The following is a 22089-nucleotide window of genomic DNA, read 5'->3' as shown; positions in this document are numbered from 1 at the left end:
TAACTCAGAAGTATAACTCAGTCCAGGTTTAAAGCACAGGCGAGTTCATTTAACCTAATACACAATTTAGTTCAATTATACATCACAGGAATCACAATTCTGGACCTGTTTGTGTCTGGGTGCATCATATTTCCAGTGTTTACCCATATACTTTAATACATTAAACACACGTCCCAGGTGCACATATTACACCTCATCCCCCGCTAAGACAGCAATTTTTTTATCTTGTGAATATTAAAACGTGACCCTGATCCGTAGTTCAAACTCACGCAACGTGCCATACCCACCTGCTCACTCCTGTGAACGTGAGGGACTGAGGATGTTTTTCTATTTCCTGACACATGCATGATATAAATGTAGTTCAGATACGTTCCATGGTCCTGAAGCCACACATTGATTTACAGTAATAAATATGTAATAAGTGTGTAAGAAATCTGCGAGCCAATGCATGGGCAGTGTTTGAAGCTACCTGGTTAGGCTATTGTGGCATGTTTGTCTGCGTTAACCCTAACCCTAACCCAGGCTGTGTTAACCCTAACCCTAACCCAGGCTGTGTTAACCCTAACCCTAACCCAGGCTGTGTTAACCCTAACCCTAACCCAGGCTGTGTGAACCCTTACCCTAACCCAGGCTGTGTGAACCCTAACCCTAACCCAGGCTGTGTTAACCCTAACCCTAACCCAGGCTGTGTTAACCCTAACCCAGGCTGTGTTAACCCTAACCCTAACCCAGGCTGTGTTAACCCTAACCCAGGCTGTGTTAACCCTTATCCTAACCCAGGCTGTGTTAACCCTTATCCTAACCCAGGCTGTGTTAACCCTTATCCTAACCCAGGCTGTGTTAACCCTTACCCTAACCCAGGCTGTGTTAACCCTTATCCTAACCCAGGCTGTGTTAACCCTTACTCTAACCCAGGCTGTGTGAACCCTAACCCTAACCCAGGCTGTGTTAACCCTTACCCTAACCCAGGCTGCGTGAACCCTTACCCTAACCCAGGCTGCGTTAACCCTAACCCTAACCCAGGCTGTGTGAACCCTTACCCTAACCCAGGCTGTGTTAACCCTAACCCTAACCCAGGCTGTGTGAACCCTTACCCTAACCCAGGCTGTGTTAACCCTAACCCTAACCCAGGCTGTGTGAACCCTTACCCTAACCCAGGCTGTGTGAACCCTAACCCTAACCCAGGCTGTGTGAACCCTTACCCTAACCAAGGCTCGGTTAACCCTAACCCTAACCCAGGCTGTGTGAACCCTTACCCTAACCCAGGCTGTGTGAACCCTTACCCTAACCCAGGCTGTGTGAACCCTAACCCTAACCCAGGCTGTGTGAACCCTTACCCTAACCAAGGCTCGGTTAACCCTAACCCTAACCCAGGCTGTGTTAACCCTAACCCTAACCCAGGCTGTGTGAACCCTAACCCTAACCCAGGCTGTGTGAACCCTAACCCTAACCCAGGCTGTGTGAACCCTTACCCTAACCCAGGCTGTGAACCCTAACCCTAACCCAGGCTGTGTTAACCCTAACCCTAACCCAGGCTGTATGAACCCTTACCCTAACCCAGGCTGTGTGAACCCTTACCCTAACCCAGGCTGTGTGAACCCTTACCCTAACCCAGGCTGTGAACCCTAACCCTAACCCAGGCTGTGTGAACCCTTACCCTAACCCAGGCTGTGTTAACCCTAACCCTAACCCAGGCTGTGTGAACCCTTACCCTAACCAAGGCTCGGTTAACCCTAACCAGCCAAGCGTCTGGCTGCGCTACGTCCAAACCAAACTCACCACTTGTTCACGACCAAACCTGCGTCTTAGCTCAGCTAAACCAGCGACATTCTCAACGACCAAACAACTCACCTTATTTCTCTAATATTATCCAGCTTGCACATAATCTCCTGTTCGTCCGCCATCCCGAGGTATTAACGTGAGCGACTCGTAAGAACTGAGTACGGAGGTGCTCACCAGCTGTGGATGAAGGCAGTGGCTCTAAACGAGCATGAAAACTCAACTTCCCACCAACCTTTGCGAGTTGCAAGGCGACGCTTGTAAACACGGTACCGCGAAGACAAGGGTCCTCGCTCCGACTAAGCGTGGTTAACGGTCCGCCACGTCACCGATCAATTCTCAGATCAGTTCTACTAATCTGCTCATTTCGGCCCGCGTGCATGGCAGTGCACGTGCACTGACGTTGACGCGCGTGTCTAACAGTGCATAGCTGCACCGCCGGTGTCCCGGCCGCCCACGTGCTACGGTAGCAGCAGCGCTGCGAGCGTGCGGCAAGGATGCGCGACACGCACGGCTCCTGCAGCCAGACTTGCGACAGGGGGCGTCCGACAGGGGGCGTCCGACTTGTTGCTAAGAGACGAGCAGTGGGAGGCAGCCGGGCTGCTGTGGCGTAGGCACGAGCTGGTGAAGGGATTCGGCCAGTGCGGACGGTTCGGCGTGATGGTCGGCCGCGCAAAACCGTGAATCCCGCCTTTCGTTTCCGCCGCGACGGCTCAACCCGTGAGGCGAGGCCGAGGAGGTCCGCCCCGCGCGCCCGCAGCGCGTCGTGATCGCCGCTCGCGTTGATTATCCGCTATAATAAATGCGTTTGGAGATCGCAGCGCCCGCGAGTGCAGGCCCCTTGCTACAGCGCTCCATCACGCACATCGAGCGGGTTTTCCGCGTGAGGGTGAGCTGCGGCACCGCCGGTGCTAGCGACGCGAGCTGCAGTGTGACCATCGACAATGGTAAAGAGGAAGACTGCCACAAGGCGAAGGTACGTGTGTGTGTGTGTGTGTGTGTGTGTGGTCTCAGCGTTAGGACCGCTCTGTGGCCCAGCTCAGCTCGTGAGCCTGGCTCGCAGACCTAAGCATTAAGATCTGGGGATATTTCCACTCACGCGGTTTCTCTTACAGCATCTAGCGTGCAGCGACGGTGTCCGTTAATGCTTTACCTGCCGGAAAACACTCCAGCCCGGTTACCGTTGTTAGTGTTCCTCGCCGTGGTGTGACGCGATGCTCACGACTTGTGCTCTGCCCGTGTTTGCAGAGTCCGGCTGGGCTTTGAACTGTGTTGTCGTGCTGTTGGCAAATGCTTGCATATGTCGGTAAATGCACTTACAAGCAGCGTTTTGCACACCTCGAAAAATAACTGATTACACGAGCACACGCACGCTCGCTTCACTCTACCGCATCAGGTGTTTCCTGGATGGATTGTTTGGGTCGCGTTTTGCCAGTGTTGTGCACGTGCCACTGCGTCCACCGCAGGAAGTTTGACAACAAAACACTAACAGGCCAAAGTTGAGGTCCGTGCGGAGGCACGTGACAGGTCATGCGGCAGCGTCAGAGCCCGGTGCCTCGGAGCTCCGGTGCAGCGCACAAAGGCGTCACGCTCGGCTACGTCCTGCAGGGGTCTCGTGGGTAACGGAATACTCCGCGTGAAGCACATAAACGCGGCATGTCCAAAGCGAGCTGTATGTGTTATCACATCGGTGTGGAGTGAACAGGACTTTAAAGACAGGGACGCTCCTTCAACACCGTACGGTCCTCCCAGGGGAAACCTGGAAACGGAGAGATGTGGAACCAGACCACATTACCCCCAAAATCCAGTCAGCACATGTTTTGTGTATGTATCCTATATGGAGAGTCTGTGCTACTATATGGAGGGTCTGTATGTATTCTGTATGTAGGTTCTGTACTCATACTATATGGAGGGTCTGTGCTACTATATGGAGGGTCTGTGCTACTATATGGAGGGTCTGTATGTATCCTATATGCAGGGTCTGTTTGTATCCTGTATGGAGGGTCTGTGCTACTATATGGAGGGTCTGTGCTAATATATGGAGGGTCTGTGCTCCTATATGGAGGGTCTGTGCTACTATATGGAGGGTCTGTGCTACTATATGGAGAGTCTGTATGTATCCTGTATGGAGGGTCTGTGCTCCTATATGGAGGGTCTGTACTCCTATATGGAGGGTCTGTGCTACTATATGGAGAGTCTGTATGTATCCTGTATGGAGGGTCTGTGCTCCTATATGGAGGGTCTGTGCTACTATATGGAGAGTCTGTATGTATCCTGTATGGAGGGTCTGTGCTATTATATGGAGGGTTTGTATGTATCCTATATGGAGGGTCTGTGCTCCTATATGGGAGTCTGTATGTATCCTGTATGGAGGGTCTGTGCTACTATATGGAGGGTTTGTATGTATCCTGTATGGAGGGTCTGTTTATATCCTATATGGAGGGTCTGTATGTATCCTGTATGGAGGGTCTGTTTATATCCTATATGGAGGGTCTGTGCTACTATATGGAGGGTCTGTACTCCTATATGGAGGGTCTGTACTCTTTTGAAGTATTGTATTGTATTTTCTTGAATCATTAGCAAGCGATGGAGACTACTGGGTAATCACTGCAGAGACAGGAGAGGTTCACACAGCCAAGCGATCGCGCCTGACTCTGAAGGTCGTGCAGTCATGTCACTGCTATTTTCTGGAGGGTTAGCCGTCAGAGTAGCTACGTTGCCATGTAGGTGAGATTGTGAAATACTGGAGTTTATTAGCAGAGATGTTGACTTTTCCATTCCTGGATCTATACAGCAGGTATTTATAGTAAACAGTCTGGAGTGAGTTACATTACCTACAGTCGTATTTAGAATGAATGAATGAACAGATTCGTAGTTTGGGTGTCACCTTTTATGCACTGAGGAAGGAATATACTTCTGTGTTCTGAGACATCTAGCTACTGTTCTCAAAACCTCTTTCTGCACAGATGTTAAGACCCACTTAGCAAATGGCATTTTTGTTTTTTCATTTGTTTTAACTGGTTTATATTTTTCATGTGTGTGAACCAAACTATTCTGTGCTTGCCATTCAAAATAATGTTTCTTGACTCAATTCACAAATGTACGTTCTGCACGTTTCACGTTGAAAAATGTGAAAAATAAAAATGTCGTGTGAAAAATTATAATGGATACTTTTAAAAATAGTTTGAATATTAATAATAATAATAGAATACTCAGTTACTAAAACAATACATTACTGCAGCCCTACTCTACACACCTGTGGAGGGTCTTTATTCTTTGGAGGGTCTGTACTCAGCTTCACCACAGGCCTCAGAAAGACCTACTGCAATGCTCTAAAGCACAGCTCACTCCACTTGTTGCTACGAAACAAGCCAGCATAAACTCCTGTGTGTGCGTGCGCGTGTGTGTGTGTGTGTGTGTGAATGGTGGCCTTGTTATGAAGGAGGTGAAGACAGAGAACAGAAAAACAAGAGATGAGGGACAGGTCTAGAGAGGAGGAGAGGGGGTCTAGAGAGGAGGAGAGGGGGTCTAGAGAGGAGGACAGAGGGGGTCTAGAGAGGAGGAGAGAGGGGTCTAGAGAGGAGGAGAGGGGGTCTAGAGAGGAGAAGAGGGGGGGTGTCTGGGTGGAGGAGAGGGGGGTCTAGAGAGGAGGAGAGAGGGAGAGGGGGTCTAGAGAGGAGGAGAGAGGGAGAGGGGGGGTCTAGAGAGGAGGAGAGAGGGAGAGGGGGTCTAGAGAGGAGGAGAGAGGGAGAGGGGGGTCTAGAGAGGAGGAGAGAGGGAGAGGGGGTCTAGAGAGGGGGAGAGAGGGTCTAGAGAGGAGGAGAGAGGAGGAGAGAGGGGGGTGTGTCTGGGTGGGGGAGAGAGGGGGTCTAGAGAGGGGGTCAAGAGGGGGAGAGAGGGTCTAGAGAGGAGGAGAGAGGGGGAGAGAGGGGGTCTAGAGAGGAGGAGAGAGGGGGAGAGAGGGGGTCTAGAGAGGAGGAGAGAGGGAGAGGGGGTCTAGAGAGGAGGAGAGGGAGAGGGGGAGAGAGGGGGTCTAGAGAGGAGGAGAGAGGGGGAGAGAGGGGGTCTAGAGAGGAGGAGAGAGGGAGAGGGGGTCTAGAGAGGGGGAGAGAGGGGGTCTAGAGAGGGGGTCGAGAGGGGGAGAGAGGGTCTAGAGAGGAGGAGAGAGGGGGTCTAGAGAGGGGGAGAGAGGAGGAGAGAGGGGGTCGAGAGAGGGGGAGAGAGGGTCTAGAGAGGAGGAGAGAGGGGGTCTAGAGAGGAGGAGCGAGGAGGAGAGAGGGAGAGGGGGTCTAGAGAGGGGGAGAGAGGGGGTCTAGAGAGGAGGAAAGAGGGGGAGAGAGGGGGTCTAGAGAGGAGGAGAGAGGGGGTCTAGAGAGGAGGAGAGAGGGAGAGGGGGTCTAGAGAGGGGGAGAGAGGGTCTAGAGAGGAGGAGAGAGGGTGAGCAAGATCCAGCTGAACTGTAGCGTTGGCATGTCTAGACACACCCTGGTGAAAGCACCAAGATTCTAAATCAACGGTTTAAGAGACAGTTAAAGTGGAGATGAAACATTTAGAAATCTGTGACTCCTGGCATGTGCTTGGCATCATACAATGTGTTAACAACAAGAAGCATGAGAGAGGGAGGGAGGGAGAGAGAGAGAGAGAGAGAGAGAGAGAGATGTGTCAGGTTGTTTAACTTTCTACCACTCAGGTGTGGTCTCTTCACAGAGGTTAACTGCTTGGTTACAGAGAGACATTCTCACCCTGTGATATCGCCTCTACTTGTGCAGGGCTGGTTGTTACAAGGCCTCAGTGCCAGCATATCACATGTAACGGCTCTAGAGCTGATCTCAGAACAGATCCTGCACCCCTTTATTCTAAATCTGATTTCTCCACACACACACACACACACCTGCTGCTGCGCCAGCATCAATGTACATTGTTAGTGATACTCTAGAGCAGATCTCTAGATTACTGGAACTCTAGAGCTGATCCTTGGGTTGCTGGTTATCTAGAGCTATTCGTGTGCTAGAGCAGATCTCTAGATTACTGGTCCTCCAGCTGTACTGGATCTTCGCACTGTTCAGACCCTAAACTGTGACTTACAGGTGGTTGTGTGAGAGTCCAACTGCCTTCCACACCAGAAGTGTTTGTTTGAGCCTCTTCTGAAGAATCACAGTCCAGCAGAAACCGGCTGTAGCTTCTAGACTCCAGAGTTCTGTAAACAGGGTAGTTGGACACAGACGTGTGGTTGTGTTGTAGTTTACAAGGTCAGGGGTTTGATTCTCAAGGAGAACATGTACTGGTGTCTGGATAATGTGTGTGAGTTGCCTGGATACAAGTGTTCGCTAAGTGCTGTAAATATACATGTAAATTTTATGCGCACATGAAATCTTGTTCAGGTGAGACTGTCACCTTGGTCTTTGTTGATATTAAGAAGGAAAAGATGAGATGTAGCTTTTCTAGAAGAATAGGTGTGTGGTGGCTGTAGTCACTTCAGCACAGTTTCTAATTAAGGGCTGGAAAAACACTAGTTGCAGTGAAGCTGTGGTTTTAAGTGAAGCTGTGATCATAAAAGGTGCTGTGCTTGTGAGAGTAGCTGTGGTTGTGATGAGTAGCTGTGGTCGTAAGTGGCTCTGTGCAGATTTCTGTGTTCAGATTTCCAGATGCCACGTAGACTGTGTTCCTGCCTCCACTCACTGAAGTGTGTAAATTACACTATAAACCTGCAACCAGCACTTTTTTTATCGGGTTCCATGCAAACGAACACGGAGTTACAGCTCTACTGCACATGCTGCAGATGGCACCAGAACATACAAACAAGTCAAAATAAAACCACACACTAAAAAAGGGGTTGACTTTACACTGATCTGAGATCAGTTATTAAGAAGGGCTCCTGCTGACAACAGCAGAGACCACTGACTAAAGCTGATCTGAGATCAGCTGTTGGAACAGCAGCATTGCTAAGCTCAGCAGAGGCTGCTGTGCTTCATGCTGACCTGGAGTCAGCCGTTACGGAGCGGTGCTGTCAAGCTCAGCAGAGGTATGTGCTGCATGCTGACCTGGAGTCAGCTGTTAGGTGGGAGCGCTGCAGCATCTAAGAGTGGATCACGACCCTGGGGACCACAGCACTGGAAACCCAGCGTCACGACTCCTGCAATAGTCATGTCATGGTGGAGGAGGAAATCCGGGGAGAGGGGGAGGGGGAGAGGGGGAGGGGGAGGGGGGGAGAGAGGGGAGGGGGAGGCGGGGAGAGAGAAAGCCCCTGATGTCATAAGCTTGTAATTTCCAGTGCTGTTATTCTGCTCTCTCTCACAGACACACACACACACTCACACACACTCACACAGTCACACACACTCACCCAGACACCCACACACACTCACCCACACACACAGACACACACACACACACACACACACACACACACACACACAGACACATAAATGCTAGAATTACATGGAGCAATGTGATGGGCAAGTAAACACAACCATATCATGAGGAAAAATCAACATTGTGTGTGTGTGTGCGTGTGTGTGTGCGTGTGTGTGTGCATGTGTGAGTGTGTGTGTGAGTGCGTGTGAGGGTGAATGTGTGTGTGTGTGTGTGTGTATGTATGTGTGTGTGTGTGTGTGTGTGTGTGTGTGTGCATGTTCAGTGTTTTGTGTTAGTCGTGACTGCTAAAAAGCAGTTAGCTGATGACAGGACTGTGTTGCTAGGCGACCAGTGTCATGAGCATGGAGAAGCCTCTCATAGCTGGATGGTGATCTCACCTTACACACACACACACACACACACACACACACACACACACACACACACACACACACACAGTTCAAACTACAGCCTACACTACAGTACTTTTCACATAAACAGAATTACGCAGACGTGTGCACTCTCTCTCTCTCTCTCTCTCTCCCTCTCTCTCTCTCTCCCTCTCTCTCTCCCTCTCTCCCTCTCTCTCTCTCCCTCTCTCCCTCTCTCTCTCTCTCTCTCTCTCTCTCTCTCTCGCATATGTACGTTGTAATGAAGGTTTATACTGTTTCTAATTACATTTCTAGACTAACACTCCAGTGAACAATAAAAGTGTTGGTCACTGCAACGCCAGCAATGAACAACACGACATATATGGGACTACAGGACTGATTCAGGACAGATATGGGACTACAGGACTGACTCAGGACAGATATGGGACTACAGGACTGACTCAGGACATATGTGGGACTGCAGGACTGACTCAGGACATATGTGGGACTGCAGGACTGACTCAGGACATATGTGGGACTACAGGACTGACACAGGACAGATGTGGGACTACAGGACTGACACAGGACAGATGTGGGACTACAGGACTGACTCAGGACAGATATGGGACTACAGGACTGACTCAGGACAGATGTGGGACTGCAGGACTGACACAGGACATATGTGGGACTACAGGACTGATTCAGGACAAATATGGGACTACAGGACTGATTCAGGACATATGTGGGACTGCAGGACTGATTCAGGACAGATATGGGCCAGCAGGACTGGAGACATGGCTGTCTCTTCAGTGCGTGAGGTGGTGTCTGTGAATGCCATAGCTCTACTCTGATCTTATCAGGTAGAAGTGACTCAAAGTTGACTTTTTTCCTTAATGTGACACAGATCTGATTCTTTCAGGACTGTCCTGATCATGTCGGCTCATAAGGGCATGGTGTGAAATATACGTGAGCTCCAAGAATGTCAATTTTGCCTGTTTTAATACCATAAGTCATCTCAGAAATATGACATCGTCTCAGAAATGTAGTGTTTTCTGTTGGCACTAACGCAGGTGACTTATGTAAAACGTATCAGTGTGCACACGCATCCCGCTTTGCAGAACAGATGAATTCACATTACAGACTGATACAGGCCACTTGCAATTATGAATGTAAACTGTCAAGACAGCAAATCTGATCTGAGAAAAAAAACCCAGAATGAAACAATGTGGCTGGTAAAGAGAACAGCCTATGATTCATTTTCAGCGTTGTTTACCTGAAGTACCCTGATGAACGACGCCACAGAGTGCAAGTCTGCAGAGTGAGTTTGTAAAAATACAAACTCTGAACATCTCAGTCAAGAGCTGCAGTTTACTAGTGTTACGAAAAGTATGATTACGAAAATTATGGTTTATCAAACAAATTACAATGAGCATATCATTACATTTGTTATTCAGAGAGACTTAGTTTCATAATCATGTTACCCAAGAACTCTCCAAATTCCTCTTGGTGGAGAGGCAGCCTCCAAACTCCCATGTCTGCTTTGTTCTTTTTTGACGTGTTACGAATACACTGCCACCATAAAGCTCTGATTAACCTCTGCATGCATTTTAAAGACCAGCCAACAGACCTGAATGCCAGCAGGCTAAATACCACTCTACACTATATAATTATACAGCTGCTATATTAAATATCATAATTATTATAATAGTTAATAATGTAGAGCAGTAACAAAGACCAAACCAAGCTGTTAAACAATTCAACAGCCAGACATGATGGTAAACTTGAAGTTATTCCCACACGTTCCTTCACTGTGGGAGGATTATGGGTATGTACCTGGCTAATAGCTTCTGTAAACCATAAAACAGTTTAAGATATTTACACGCTCTGCATACAGGATTGTGGACGGTGTGGGTGGGCCATGATAGTATTAGCATTTGATGGTGTTAGGATTGGAAAGAAAATGGGGAAATTTGACTAATTAACTTTTGAGTAAGGGTGTGTTTTTGAGTGAGGGTGATCTGTAACGTCTCAAACTATACTAACGTCTCAAACTGTACTAACATCTTAAACTATATTATCATCTCAAACTGTACTAACATCTCAAACTATACTAAAGATCTCAAACTAATTATCATCTCAAACTATGCTAACATCTCAAACTATGCTAATGTCTCAAACTATACTACCATCACAACTATACTGCCATCTCAAACTACTAATGTCTAACTGTACTAACGTCTTAAAACTATATTATCATTTCAAACTATACTACCATCTCAAACTATACAAACATTACAAACTATACAAACATCTCAAACTACTACCATCAGAAACTATGCTAACATCAGAAACTATGCTAACATCACAAGCTATGCTAACATCACAAACTATATTACCATCTCAAACTATACTGTCTCAAACTGTACAAACGTCTCAAACTATACAAACGTCTCAAACGATTAACATCTCAATCTACTAATGTCTCAAACTACTAACGTCTTAAACTATACTACCGTCTCAAACTGTATTAATGTATCAATCTGTACAATCACAAACTATACTAACATCACAAACTGTACAACCATCTCAAACTATGCAAACGTCTCAAACTATACTACCATCACAACTATACTACCATCTCAAACTATACCACCATCACAAACTATACTAACATCACAAACTATACTAAACATTTCAAACTATACTATCAGAAACTATGCTAATGTCTCAAACTGTACTAACGTTTTAAACTATACTACCATCTCAAACTGTATTAATGTCTCAATCTGTACTATCACAAACTATACTACCATCTAAAACTACTAACATCACAAACTATATTACTGTCTCAAACTATACTGTCTCAAACTATACTAAACATCTCAAACTACTAACATCACAAACTATACTACCATCTCAAACTATACTGTGTCAAACTGCTAACATCAGAAACTATACTACCATCACAAACTATACTAACATCACAAACTATACAACCATCACAAACTTTACTCATAAACTTTACTACCATCTCAAACTATACTGTCTTAAACTATACTAACATCACAAATTGTATTACCATCTCAAACTATACTAACATCTAAAACTATACTAATGTCTTAAACTATACTGCCATCACAGAGTATACTACCATCTCAAACTATGCTACCATTACAAACTACTAACATCACAAACTATACAAACGTCTCAAACTATACAAACATTACAAACTACTACCATCTCAAACTATACTAACATCACAAATTATACTGTCTTAAATTATACTAACATCACCAACTATGCTGTCTCAAACTGTACTAATGTCTTAAACTATATTATCATCACAAACTATACAACCATCACAAACTATACTAACATCTCAAACTATACTAATGTCTTAGCATACTCTATGATATTAGTATAGTTACCATCACAAACTGTACTACCATCTCAAACTATACTACCATCACAAGTATATTTCTGTCACAAACTATACTATCAAAGTTTTTAAAACATTTTTTTGCATTAGAGGCATTTGGGCTTGTTTTTGGGTCATTGGGAGAATGTTACATGCTGTTCTTTTCAGTCAATTAGATGAGAGGTGACCGATGCAACCCAGTCAGCTTTTTGGTGCCCACAAGTAGAAACATTATTTATGTCACTTCTAGTCTTCTAGTGTGTGTGAAAGTGTGCGCATGTGTGCGGTGGTGGTCACAAGGTGTGTTTGAACTTTTTCATCCCTGTGCTTTTTTTTTAATCTCTTTTTGACACCTACATGCAGAGAGGGAGTGTGCGAGCTCAGAGAAATAGTCATCTCATCTTTTCGAGGTCTGTCAGTTCTTCTGAAATAATGGCTGTTGGATCACCACTCACTTTGACGTTCTGTCTCCCCCTCTGTTCTTCTCCCACTCCTTCCTTTCTCTCTGCCTCCCTCGCTCTCTCGTTCCTCCAGGACTACATCGCGTCTCTGATTTCGCCTGTGCAGAGGCACCGTGAGCGACTCGCCCTCTGGTTGCCGCGACGCCTGCAGTCCTTGCGCGCCGCCATCGAGTACGAGAGCTGCGCCGTGGTGCAGGTTCGTGAGCATGCGCTGGAGCTCCAGGGCGGCGTCGCCCAGGTGACGGCCGCGTGCGCCATGCTGCAGCGCCTGAAGTCCGAGCAGCGCGCCTGGTGCCGTGACCCGCAGCCCGGCCCGGCCCCCACCGGCCACACCTCCCCTGAGGAGGAGGACGAGGAAGAGGAGGAGCAGGCAGACGAGGGCGATGAAGATGGGAGCAGCTCAGAGAGTGAAGGGGAGGTGCAGTCGCGGAGCAGGAGCTCGGGAGGGGGCGGGGCTGGAAAAAGGCGGGAGTCCCTGATGGCGACGAAGCCACACCGGCAGCTGTGCCGCTCGCCGTGTTTGGACCGGCCCAGCTTCAGCCAGAGCAGCACACTGCAAGAGCTGCGTGCAGACGATGCGCGGGCCGACTCCGCCCAGAAGACACCTTCGCTGGCCCCGCCCACCCCCACAGGCCAGGTGCACACCAGCAGCGATCGAGACTACCAAACCAAGATGGAGTTTGCGCTGAAGCTGGGCTACTCAGGTGAGCAGGTAGAGGCGGTCCTGGCCAAGCTGGGGTCCAGCGCCCTCATCAATGACGTGCTGGCCGAGCTGGTCCGTCTGGGCAGCCGGGGCGAGCTGGAAGCGCCGGCGCCTGCCGGCCCCGCTGGGCTGGCCCCCCGCGCTGTCGCCAAGGAGACGGTCAGCCCCGAGGCCTCACTGGAGGACGAGACCACGGACACGTGTGACAACCTGCGGCCGATTGTTGTAGACGGATCTAACGTGGCCATGAGGTAGGACAGACGTCGTACGTTCACGGTTTCCAAAGACAGAGGGGAGGGAGGGTTTCATTACGACCTGTCCCTGTTCTCATGACCCCACCCCCTGTGACCCCACCCCCTTTCACTCAGCTTGAGCCTCCATCAGAATTGGATCTGGTCTGGGTTTCCCAGAAGTGTGGTATCACGGAGAGGATCTTGGGATGGTAGCGAGTATCACCCAGAACACACTCTTAGTTTAGAGGATATCAACAGTACAGTGATGTCAAGAAACGGGGCCCCAGTATCTTTGTAAGATGAACTCACTAACGAGGGATTTGTTCTGGCAGTAGGTCACGTGACCACAGAGCTCCGAACAGCTCACACGGGAAACGTGTCTCACACTGATGTTCACTGGTTGTTTTGTAAAGCAAGTGAGGTGAAGTGGTGAGGTGATGTCTGGCATGTCCAGGTGCTTTTCTCTCAGACGTCCACTGTGAGGTCATCCTCCGATGGTGATGTGGGTCTGGGTCTCTGCTTGCAGACCTCATCACTTACAGCCATGAAGGTGTGAGCTGATTTTGTCTCGACACTGTTCTGGTGTTTGTGCAGAGCAGAGCTAACGGGCCACTCTGCAGAGCATGGTCTGGTGTTCCCGAGTAAGGTCTGGCGTTCCCGAGTAAAGTCTGGCGTTCCCGAGCAAGGCCTGGCATTCCCGAGCAAGGCCTGGCATTCCCGAGCAAGGCCTTGTGTTCCCCAGTATGGCCGTGTGTTCCTGAGTAAGGCCTGGCTTTCCCCAGTATGGCCGTGTGTTCCTGAGTAAGGCCTGGCGTTCCCGACAAAGGCCCGAGATCGCCGTGTTTCAGAGATTTTGATGTTTCTAGGGTTCCGTGTCGTGATTCCTTCAGCGTATCAACATCATTGTGATTTGTTCCGCATCTGCTGCAGGTCGACAAAACATTTGCGTGGATGCGAGTCTGAACAAATCCAGTTAATGAAGCTGGTTAAAACGGTTTAAAACCACGATTACGTCTGAACCGAGACCCAGAAACCACAGAAACAGAACGGCAAAATGACAATAGAAACAAAACACAAAAACTAGACACGCTGGAATTGGCACTATGACTAATATCAGGAGAAAAAATGAATAGCAATGAAAAACAACCCTACAAACGATTAAACTGAGTAACAAATTATTATTCTAATTATTACTGTTTAAGAAATACACAGCTGAACACTGAACTTGTGACAGTTTACTGCCTCCCACAGGCGAGACAGGGAGAGGTGTGTGAGGTGAACATCAGGAGACTTCTGTTCTAAAAATGAGGAACTGTTTTGCAGAAACAAGGAAACCGTTGTACTCTGTGGGTAAGACTATTGATTAGAATAAAACTGGCTGCATGGTCAGGAAAGACGTTTCCAATATCGGTCCATGGCCCAAATCATATATTATTATTATTAGATATAATATTATTATAATATAATATAATAATCATTTATTATTATTATTATTAGATATAGTATTATCATAATATAATAATCATTTATTATTATTATTAAATATAATATTATTATAATATAATAATCATTTATTAGTCTTATTATTAGATATAATATTATTATAATATAATAATCATTTATTATTATTATTATTATTATTATTATTATTACTAGATATATTATTATAATATAATATAATAATCATATATTATTATTATTATTAGATATGTTATTATAATATAATAATCATTTATTATTATTAGATATATTATTATAATATAATAATCATATATTATTATTATTAGATATAACATTATTATAATATAATAATAATTTATTATTATTATTATTAGATATAATATAATAATCACATATTATTATTATTATTATTATTATTAGATATAATATTATTATAATATAATATAATAATCATTTATTGTTATTATTATTGTTATTATTATTATTATATATAGTCATATTATTATACAAAATCATATTAGTATTACATATAATCATTTATTATTATATATTATTATTATTATTATATATATATAATCATATTATTATTATATATAATCTCATATTATTAAATATAATCTTATATAATCATTTATTATTATTCAAATGTCCTTTTTTCTGTTTCTGTCTTTTTTCTTCTGTTGTTTTAGTCAGTGATGTTTCTGTACATATAAAGTTCTTCTTTTTCTTTAGATTCACTTCAGCGAGAGTAAAACATTATTTACGACTAGCAGGAATGACGCCATCTTGGATTTGTTCGTTTAAGCTGATACAGACAGAACCGTAAAGTTAGTCAGGCCAGAACTGTTCAGGGTTCATGCAGCAGCTTCTCATCTGAAGCCCTTAACCAGTCACGTTCACAGGCCCTGCCGTGTTTACACCCAGCTGATGATCTGGCCCCGCCCCCCGAATGCCCCCTGAGTGCCCCATCTCATTTAACACTATAGCCTACCAGCAACATGGATACAAACAAACATGTCCTGGCTGGGGTTTCCGACGATGAACCTCTGTGCGTGCACATGTGAAGCAGCGTGTGTGTTTGTGTGTGTGTGTGTGTGTGTAACATGCTGTCGATGCTGCTTTGTAGCCATGGAAACAAAGAGGTTTTCTCATGCCGGGGCATCCAGCTGGCAGTTGATTGGTTCCTGGAGAAAGGTCATCGTGACATCACCGTTTTTGTACCGGCGTGGAGGAAGGAGCAGTCTAGACCTGACGCCCCCATAACAGGTGTGTGTGTGTGTGTGTGTGTGTGTGTGTGTGAGTGTGTAAGAGAGGGAGTGTGTATGTGTGAGTGTGTAAGAGAGAGAGAGAGAGAGAGTGTGAGTGTGGTCGCACCATGTGACGTGTATCTCTCTCCACATGCAGACCAGGAGATCCTGAGGAAGTTGGAGAAGGAGAAGATCCTGGTCTTCACCCCATCGCGGCGTGTCCAGGGGCGACGGGTGGTTTGCTATGACGACCGCTTCATTGTCAAGCTGGCCTGCGACTCGGACGGAATCATCGTATCCAACGACAACTACCGAGACCTCCAGAACGAGAAGCCCGAGTGGAAGAAGTTCATCGAGGAACGCCTTCTCATGTACAGCTTCGTCAACGACAAGTACGCTCGCCCTGTTGCCGTGGAAACAGGGTCTCGCTTGCTTCTGTGTCTCCTGATTCGCTCCATCTGTCTCACGCTCTTTCGACATCATCTGTGTGTGTGTTGGTTTGTAGGTTTATTCTGTGTTTCTGTGTGTGTGTTTATAGGTTCATGCCTCCTGATGACCCACTAGGCAGACATGGTCCCAGCCTTGAGAACTTCCTTCGCAAACGTCCCGTGGTCCCGGAACACAAGAAGCAACCGTGTCCTTACGGTGAGTACGGCACGAGTCGGGAACGCCGTGGCGTTCCATGTTTGGGCCACACTAACGTTCCCATTTTCCCTCCGTTCCTGCTTCTCCAGGTAAGAAGTGCACGTACGGACATAAGTGTAAGTACTACCACCCGGAGAGAGCCGCGCAGCCGCTCCGCTCCGTGGCGGACGAGCTCCGAGCCTTCGCCAAACTCTCTGCCGTCAAGACCATGAGCGAGGGCGCCCTCGCCAAGTGCGTGGCCCTCGGTGCGGTCGCCAGGGGTGACGGGGAGACCAAGCGTGTGACGCCCAAGCGTCAGTCGGACCCGAGCATCCGCTCGGCGGTGTGTGAGCAGGAGGAACGCCTGTGCCCAGCACGCAAGGCTGAGGCCAGTTCTGTCCCGTCTCTTGTGACGGCGCTCAGCGTTCCCACCGCGCCGGCGGCCAAGAGCCACGCGGCCGGGGCGCTGAACACGCGCTCGGCCAGCAGCCCCGTTCCCGGGTCGCACCGCTTCGCCCACAACTCGCTGGAGCACGCCGGCAGCATCCAGTACCCACCCATACTGGTCACCAACAGCCAGGGTGCGTCTATGGCCTACGCCGACCCCTTTCCCAAGTACGACTCGGTGGTCAGCGACCACGGATACTACTCCATGCTCAGCGACTTCTCCACGCTCAGCCTGGGAAGCGTACAGGACAGCTTCTGCAGCCTGGAGCAGGCTGAGCCGGCTGGCTACCCCGCGCGGACCCCCGGCATGTGCCCGGAAGCCGGGCGGAGCCACTCCTCGGAGTCCTTCTCCTCGTACGGGGGCGGGGAGCTGTTCCCCGCGGAGGGCGGCCCGGACGAGGGTCCGAAGGGTCCGCAGACGCCCTCTCCCGCTCAGACGCGCCTTCAGGCGTTTGCGCACGGCTTCCGGCACGAGGCTCTGAGCCGGGTCCAGAGTTACGGCGCCGACGAGCCCAAGGCCGGCCCGCGCAAGCAGCCCCCCGCCCACCTGCTGCCCCGCGCACAGCACGTCACCGTGGCTGCACGCTCCAGCTGCCCGGGCGACTACCCCCCGCCCGCGTCCGGACCGCCGCCACAGGGCCGCTCGCTGGGCATGACGCGCATGGACAGCATCTCGGACTCGCGCCTGTACGAGAGCAACCCGCTCCGGCAGCGGCGCCCCCCGCTGTGCAGGGAGCAGCACGCCAGCTGGGACCCGCTGCCCTGCGCCGGCGAGCCCTACACGTACGCCGCCTACGGCCTGGCACCAGGCCTGCCGCCGTGCTGCGAGCGCGTGATGGTCCGCAGCATGCCGGAGAAGATGGAGCAGATCTGGAGGTCGCCGTGGGACGCGGGGCCTGGACCGGCCCCTGGGCCGGCCCTGGAACCGCAGGAACGCCACCCCATACCAGAGCATCAGTACCAGACCTACCGCAACCTCTGCAACATCTTCCCAGCCTACGTCGTTCACACGGTGATGGAGAAGAACCCCCACATGACGGACCCCCAGCAGCTGGCTGCCGTCATCGTCACAAAACTCCGGTCCTGTCACTGAGCCTGAGCCGCACGGGACGGACAGGACAACCACCGCAGACAGCCACTGGATTCCTTCCCGCTCCTGGATTGTGTCGGTCACGTCTGTCCACCCTGGAGTTCTGCTTTTAATTGTTGAGCGTTAAGTGTCGTTCCAGGTTTCTTTTCTTTCCTGTTTTTTCCTGATTAGCGTTCGCAGTGTTACGTCCACCGCCGTGGTTTGGGTTGGGTCATAGTTCACAGAGGCTCACGACACGTCCACCAGGAACAACAATAAGTTTGGCCTTTCCTGAGTTCTTTGTACTCTTGACATTTAGATTTCAATTTTGGCCAAAACTGCAGAAAATGCACTTAAGATATCAGGCCAGGAAAGCAAAGTACCCAAGGTCACTGAGGGTCAGTTACGCCACAGCACTGATCTGAGAACAGCTGCTGTCTGGCGGTATATAATAATATTACTAATCCACTAGTTGGTAAATTAAAACAGTAATACAAACTTACAGTTGGATATGAACTGATAATATTCAGGATGATGTGAGTAGTCGTGTGACACGCAGACAGGTTTTGACTTTAAAAAGGCAAATTAATTCTTAGAAAAAAGTCCGAGCTCTGAGAAAAGTCCAAACCTCATCCGGACTGAACTTGCGCAATACCAGTGGCGTGGTGGGTCCCCTCCACCTGTGTAAATATTGTAACTTTTTTAAAACTTAAAGTTCTTCTGTCATGTGTTTGATGAACAGGCGAAACTGCAGATGGCAGCGTGAACTCTTTGAGTACCTCAAAGCACGAACTTTGACCTTTTGAACTTTTCTGGCCTTATATGAGAGTGATCTCACCGCAGGTGTTCACATTTGAGTGTTTTTATGAACGGGTGTGAAGGTTCCAGTTTTGTTTTAGAGGTTAGCATCGACAGTAGGCTACGGCTACGCTGCTTGGGTGGTGTTTCGGGCGGAGCTTTCCAGACCAGTCGGAACACTGTCGGAGGGGCCCTCCTTAACCTTGCACAGATAAAGCCATGACAAAGATTCCTGTGTGCAGCTCACGCGAGGCCAAACAGATAATGTGCTGCACGCCCAGATAAAGAGATTCAGCCGTTGGGACAGTTAGCTCATGAGCAGTGATCAGTGTGTGAAGTGTTTATTTTCACGTGTGACACTAGACTCCTGCATTGTGCACAAACTGTATTGAAGCGTTAGGAATTCTCCAGGATGTTTGGAGGTGTTTACGTGATTCTGGCCAGGTCCTTTTGGTCCTGTTGAGTTGCCGTAGGTCTGGTGTTTTTTTGGACTGGCGTGGTAGATCGGAAGAATTCCGAGCTTACACTCTGCCGTTCCGATTCATGCAGGAGATGGTTTAACGCCAGTATTTTCCAGAGGTAAGACTTTTGTCAGTTTATTAGGTTGACACTTGTCTGTTTCCGTGTAAATTTAGCGTTTTAAAAATGTACTGATTATAGCTTTAATCAGCTCTGAGTCGATGCATGAGATACTACCGTGAGAGTTCTACACTTAATTGGATAATTAGTCAGGTAAGACTCCTAATGATGTAATTGTGACTTGATTATAACCAATGTGTGTGTGTGTGTGTTCAGGGCGGAGGGAAGGTTTCTCCTCAGCAAAGTGCTTGTAACAGGCATCTCTTTTCTGATTGGTGCTGGGAGACGTGTCTAACTCCGCCCTGCTGTGTATATTATCATATCCCAGAAAACCTTTGAATGTTACAGACCCAGAGACACTCATGGCGTCTGGGTGAAACCTTTTTTTTTAAAAATTGTTTGTTTGTTTTTTGTTTTCATGAGCGCAGGTGGGGCCCTGATGGGGCTCCGTTACCGCTCGTGGGAAGGTGACACACTGCCTACCTGTTTCTTCCTGCGCGATACACACACGCGCGGAACACCAGGCTGTCGTTGGGTTGTTTCTCACATTTGACTGACAGGTCGTTTGCTGCCTCCCAACCCCCCCAACCTCTGACCTCTGCCCTCTTTCCATTCCACAGGGAGACTCTGGATTAGAGTTGTATGGATGGATGAGGAATAAAGGAATAATTTGACACAACTATCCAAACCATCCCTCTAACCCGGCGGAGGGGTGTGTGTATGGATGTTTTACAGTAACGTTTATCAGAGTGTTTTATATTTTAATGAAAAATGTATGCAGTCTGGGTTCCTTTTCTCAGCATGGAAGGAGAGAACACACTACGAGGTTCTGTGGTTCTAAAGAACACGCTGAGAGGTTGTGGAACTTTGGCCATTGCGAGGTTCCGCCGTGTTCTCTATGACATCACTGACCTCTGTTGTGTCATAATTCCCCTCCCCCATATGCAGCAAGCCATCATACCTCAAATGTCCAGAAACGACCTTAGCTTGTTGATACAAATTGTATCTATTTCTTGATTGTTAAAAAAAAAGATCTGTACAGAATCGTCTATATACAAATATATGAATATATATATATATAGTTCTATAAAAAGCTTAGTTTTATTTAAAAGGATACTGAGACATTAATGCCATAATGTTAGTGACACTATGTGTCACTAGTGTAGCCCATACAGAAGGCTTTTAACCTGCTGGGCAGACGTCTACATACAGGGATCTCTCCTCATGCTCATGTGCTGCGGGTACGAACCCAAGCAGATCTCCTTCACTCCACACGCCTGTGACGTCATCACGTCCTATGATGTCGTAGCCAGCCACACTTGCACCTGATCTCTCATCCCTCTCTCTGTTTCTCTTGTCCTCTCTGATGTATTAATCGAGGGATGACATGCACACACACTGTGTGCTCCTATCCAAACACACACACACACACACACACACACACACACACACACACACACACACATATTTTTCTTTGTAAATATTGAAAACAAACGTTTAACCACATACATTTGCACAGTAGTAGTGCTTTCACAGATATGTGCACACATACAAATGTACCAGCTCACCCAAGTAAGAGCACATTATGTACACATCTCGCTGCTATAGCATGCACACTCACACACACACACACATACATACATATTGGTTGCCTTGACAACCAGTTTGCTTGGGTTACTGTGTGCTATAAATACTCTTAATGAACTACTATGGTCAGTATGAACTTTAATGTACACACATGTGGCTGTCTGGTGAATTTGGCTTTTATTTTGAAATTTTGATTCTTTTTGTAAGCACTTGACCTTGGACCGAGATGCCGTGGAGATGACATGTTTTACGATAGTGGTACAGACTAACAGAACACCTTTAGATAACATGTTCACACACCCTTCACCTGCCTTAGAGATTTATCCTTCCCTGTGTGTGACTTTTATAAACACAAAAACTTAGTGAGTCTGAATTGTCCCAGTTTATCTACACTGCACTGAATTTTAATTGGTTGACAGTGACACAGACCTCATCGTGATCTGATTTTTAATTGGTTGACAGTGACACAGACCTGAGCTTGATCTGATTTTTAATTGGTTGACAGTGACACAGGCCTGATCGTGATCTGATTTTTAATTGGTTGACAGTGATACAGGCCTCTTCGCTCTCTGGATTGAGCTCAACCTTCTAAACTTTTTACTGACATGTAGAGTTACGGAAATGAATCCCAGAACGTTCTGAAAAAAGCGGAAAACCAAACCCACCCTAAAGGTTGAGCGCAGTGACTGACACGGAGTTTGATATGAGTGTTGGCGCATTTCCCTACGAGCACTTTGGACTCTTGTGGACTGCAGAGATGTTTTAAATCTGTAAATTAAAAACAAATTAAAAGTCCGTGTATAAAATACCAGCGAACACACCGGCTCACTCTCACTCACTCACACACCCAGTCTCAGGAATGAAGAATTTTATTCTAAACTTTAACCTTAATGAAAGACTATATCTTTGATGTAAATTATGATGATGAAATTATTATAGCGCTTTGCAACAGTTCAAT

The 22089-nt window shown here is 47.5% G+C and overlaps 2 protein-coding genes across 2 annotated transcripts in view; one reads left to right on the top strand and one right to left on the bottom strand.

Moving 5' to 3' along the window:
* The window catches only part of zc4h2 (zinc finger, C4H2 domain containing), a 6696-nt gene extending 4699 nt beyond the window's left edge, over positions 1-1997 (bottom strand). The window contains exon 1 of the mRNA XM_027030037.3: positions 1852-1997. Within this exon, the coding sequence (XP_026885838.2) occupies positions 1852-1904 (53 nt within the window). The 5' untranslated portion in view covers positions 1905-1997. The remainder of the gene's footprint in view (positions 1-1851) is intronic.
* A 174-nt stretch (positions 1998-2171) lies between these two features.
* On the top strand, positions 2172-20822 carry zc3h12b (zinc finger CCCH-type containing 12B). Its single transcript, XM_035527198.2, has 6 exons — positions 2172-2755; positions 12457-13337; positions 15907-16046; positions 16185-16419; positions 16566-16672; positions 16762-20822. Exons 1-6 carry the CDS (start codon positions 2582-2584, stop codon positions 18189-18191), a joined length of 2967 nt encoding a protein of 988 aa, XP_035383091.1. The 5' UTR covers positions 2172-2581; the 3' UTR covers positions 18192-20822.
* The last annotated feature ends 1267 nt before the right edge of the window (positions 20823-22089 follow it).

The sequence above is a fragment of the Electrophorus electricus genome, chromosome 8 (genome assembly GCF_041902795.1).
Source record: "Electrophorus electricus isolate QZ-2024a chromosome 8, ASM4190279v1, whole genome shotgun sequence".
Classification (NCBI taxonomy): domain Eukaryota; kingdom Metazoa; phylum Chordata; class Actinopteri; order Gymnotiformes; family Gymnotidae; genus Electrophorus; species Electrophorus electricus.
The sequence above is the reverse complement of the archived record's forward strand: the minus strand, read 5'-3'. Positions and strand labels throughout refer to the sequence as shown.

Excerpts from the sequence above, each read along its gene's own strand:
- zc3h12b (XM_035527198.2), top strand. The coding sequence starts at position 2,582 with ATGCGTTTGGAGATCGCAGCGCCCGCGAGTGCAGGCCCCTTGCTACAG. Across the intron at positions 13,338-15,906 it reads GGATCTAACGTGGCCATGAG|CCATGGAAACAAAGAGGTTT; the intron begins GTAGGACAGACG and ends GCTGCTTTGTAG. Across the intron at positions 16,420-16,565 it reads TACAGCTTCGTCAACGACAA|GTTCATGCCTCCTGATGACC; the intron begins GTACGCTCGCCC and ends GTGTGTTTATAG.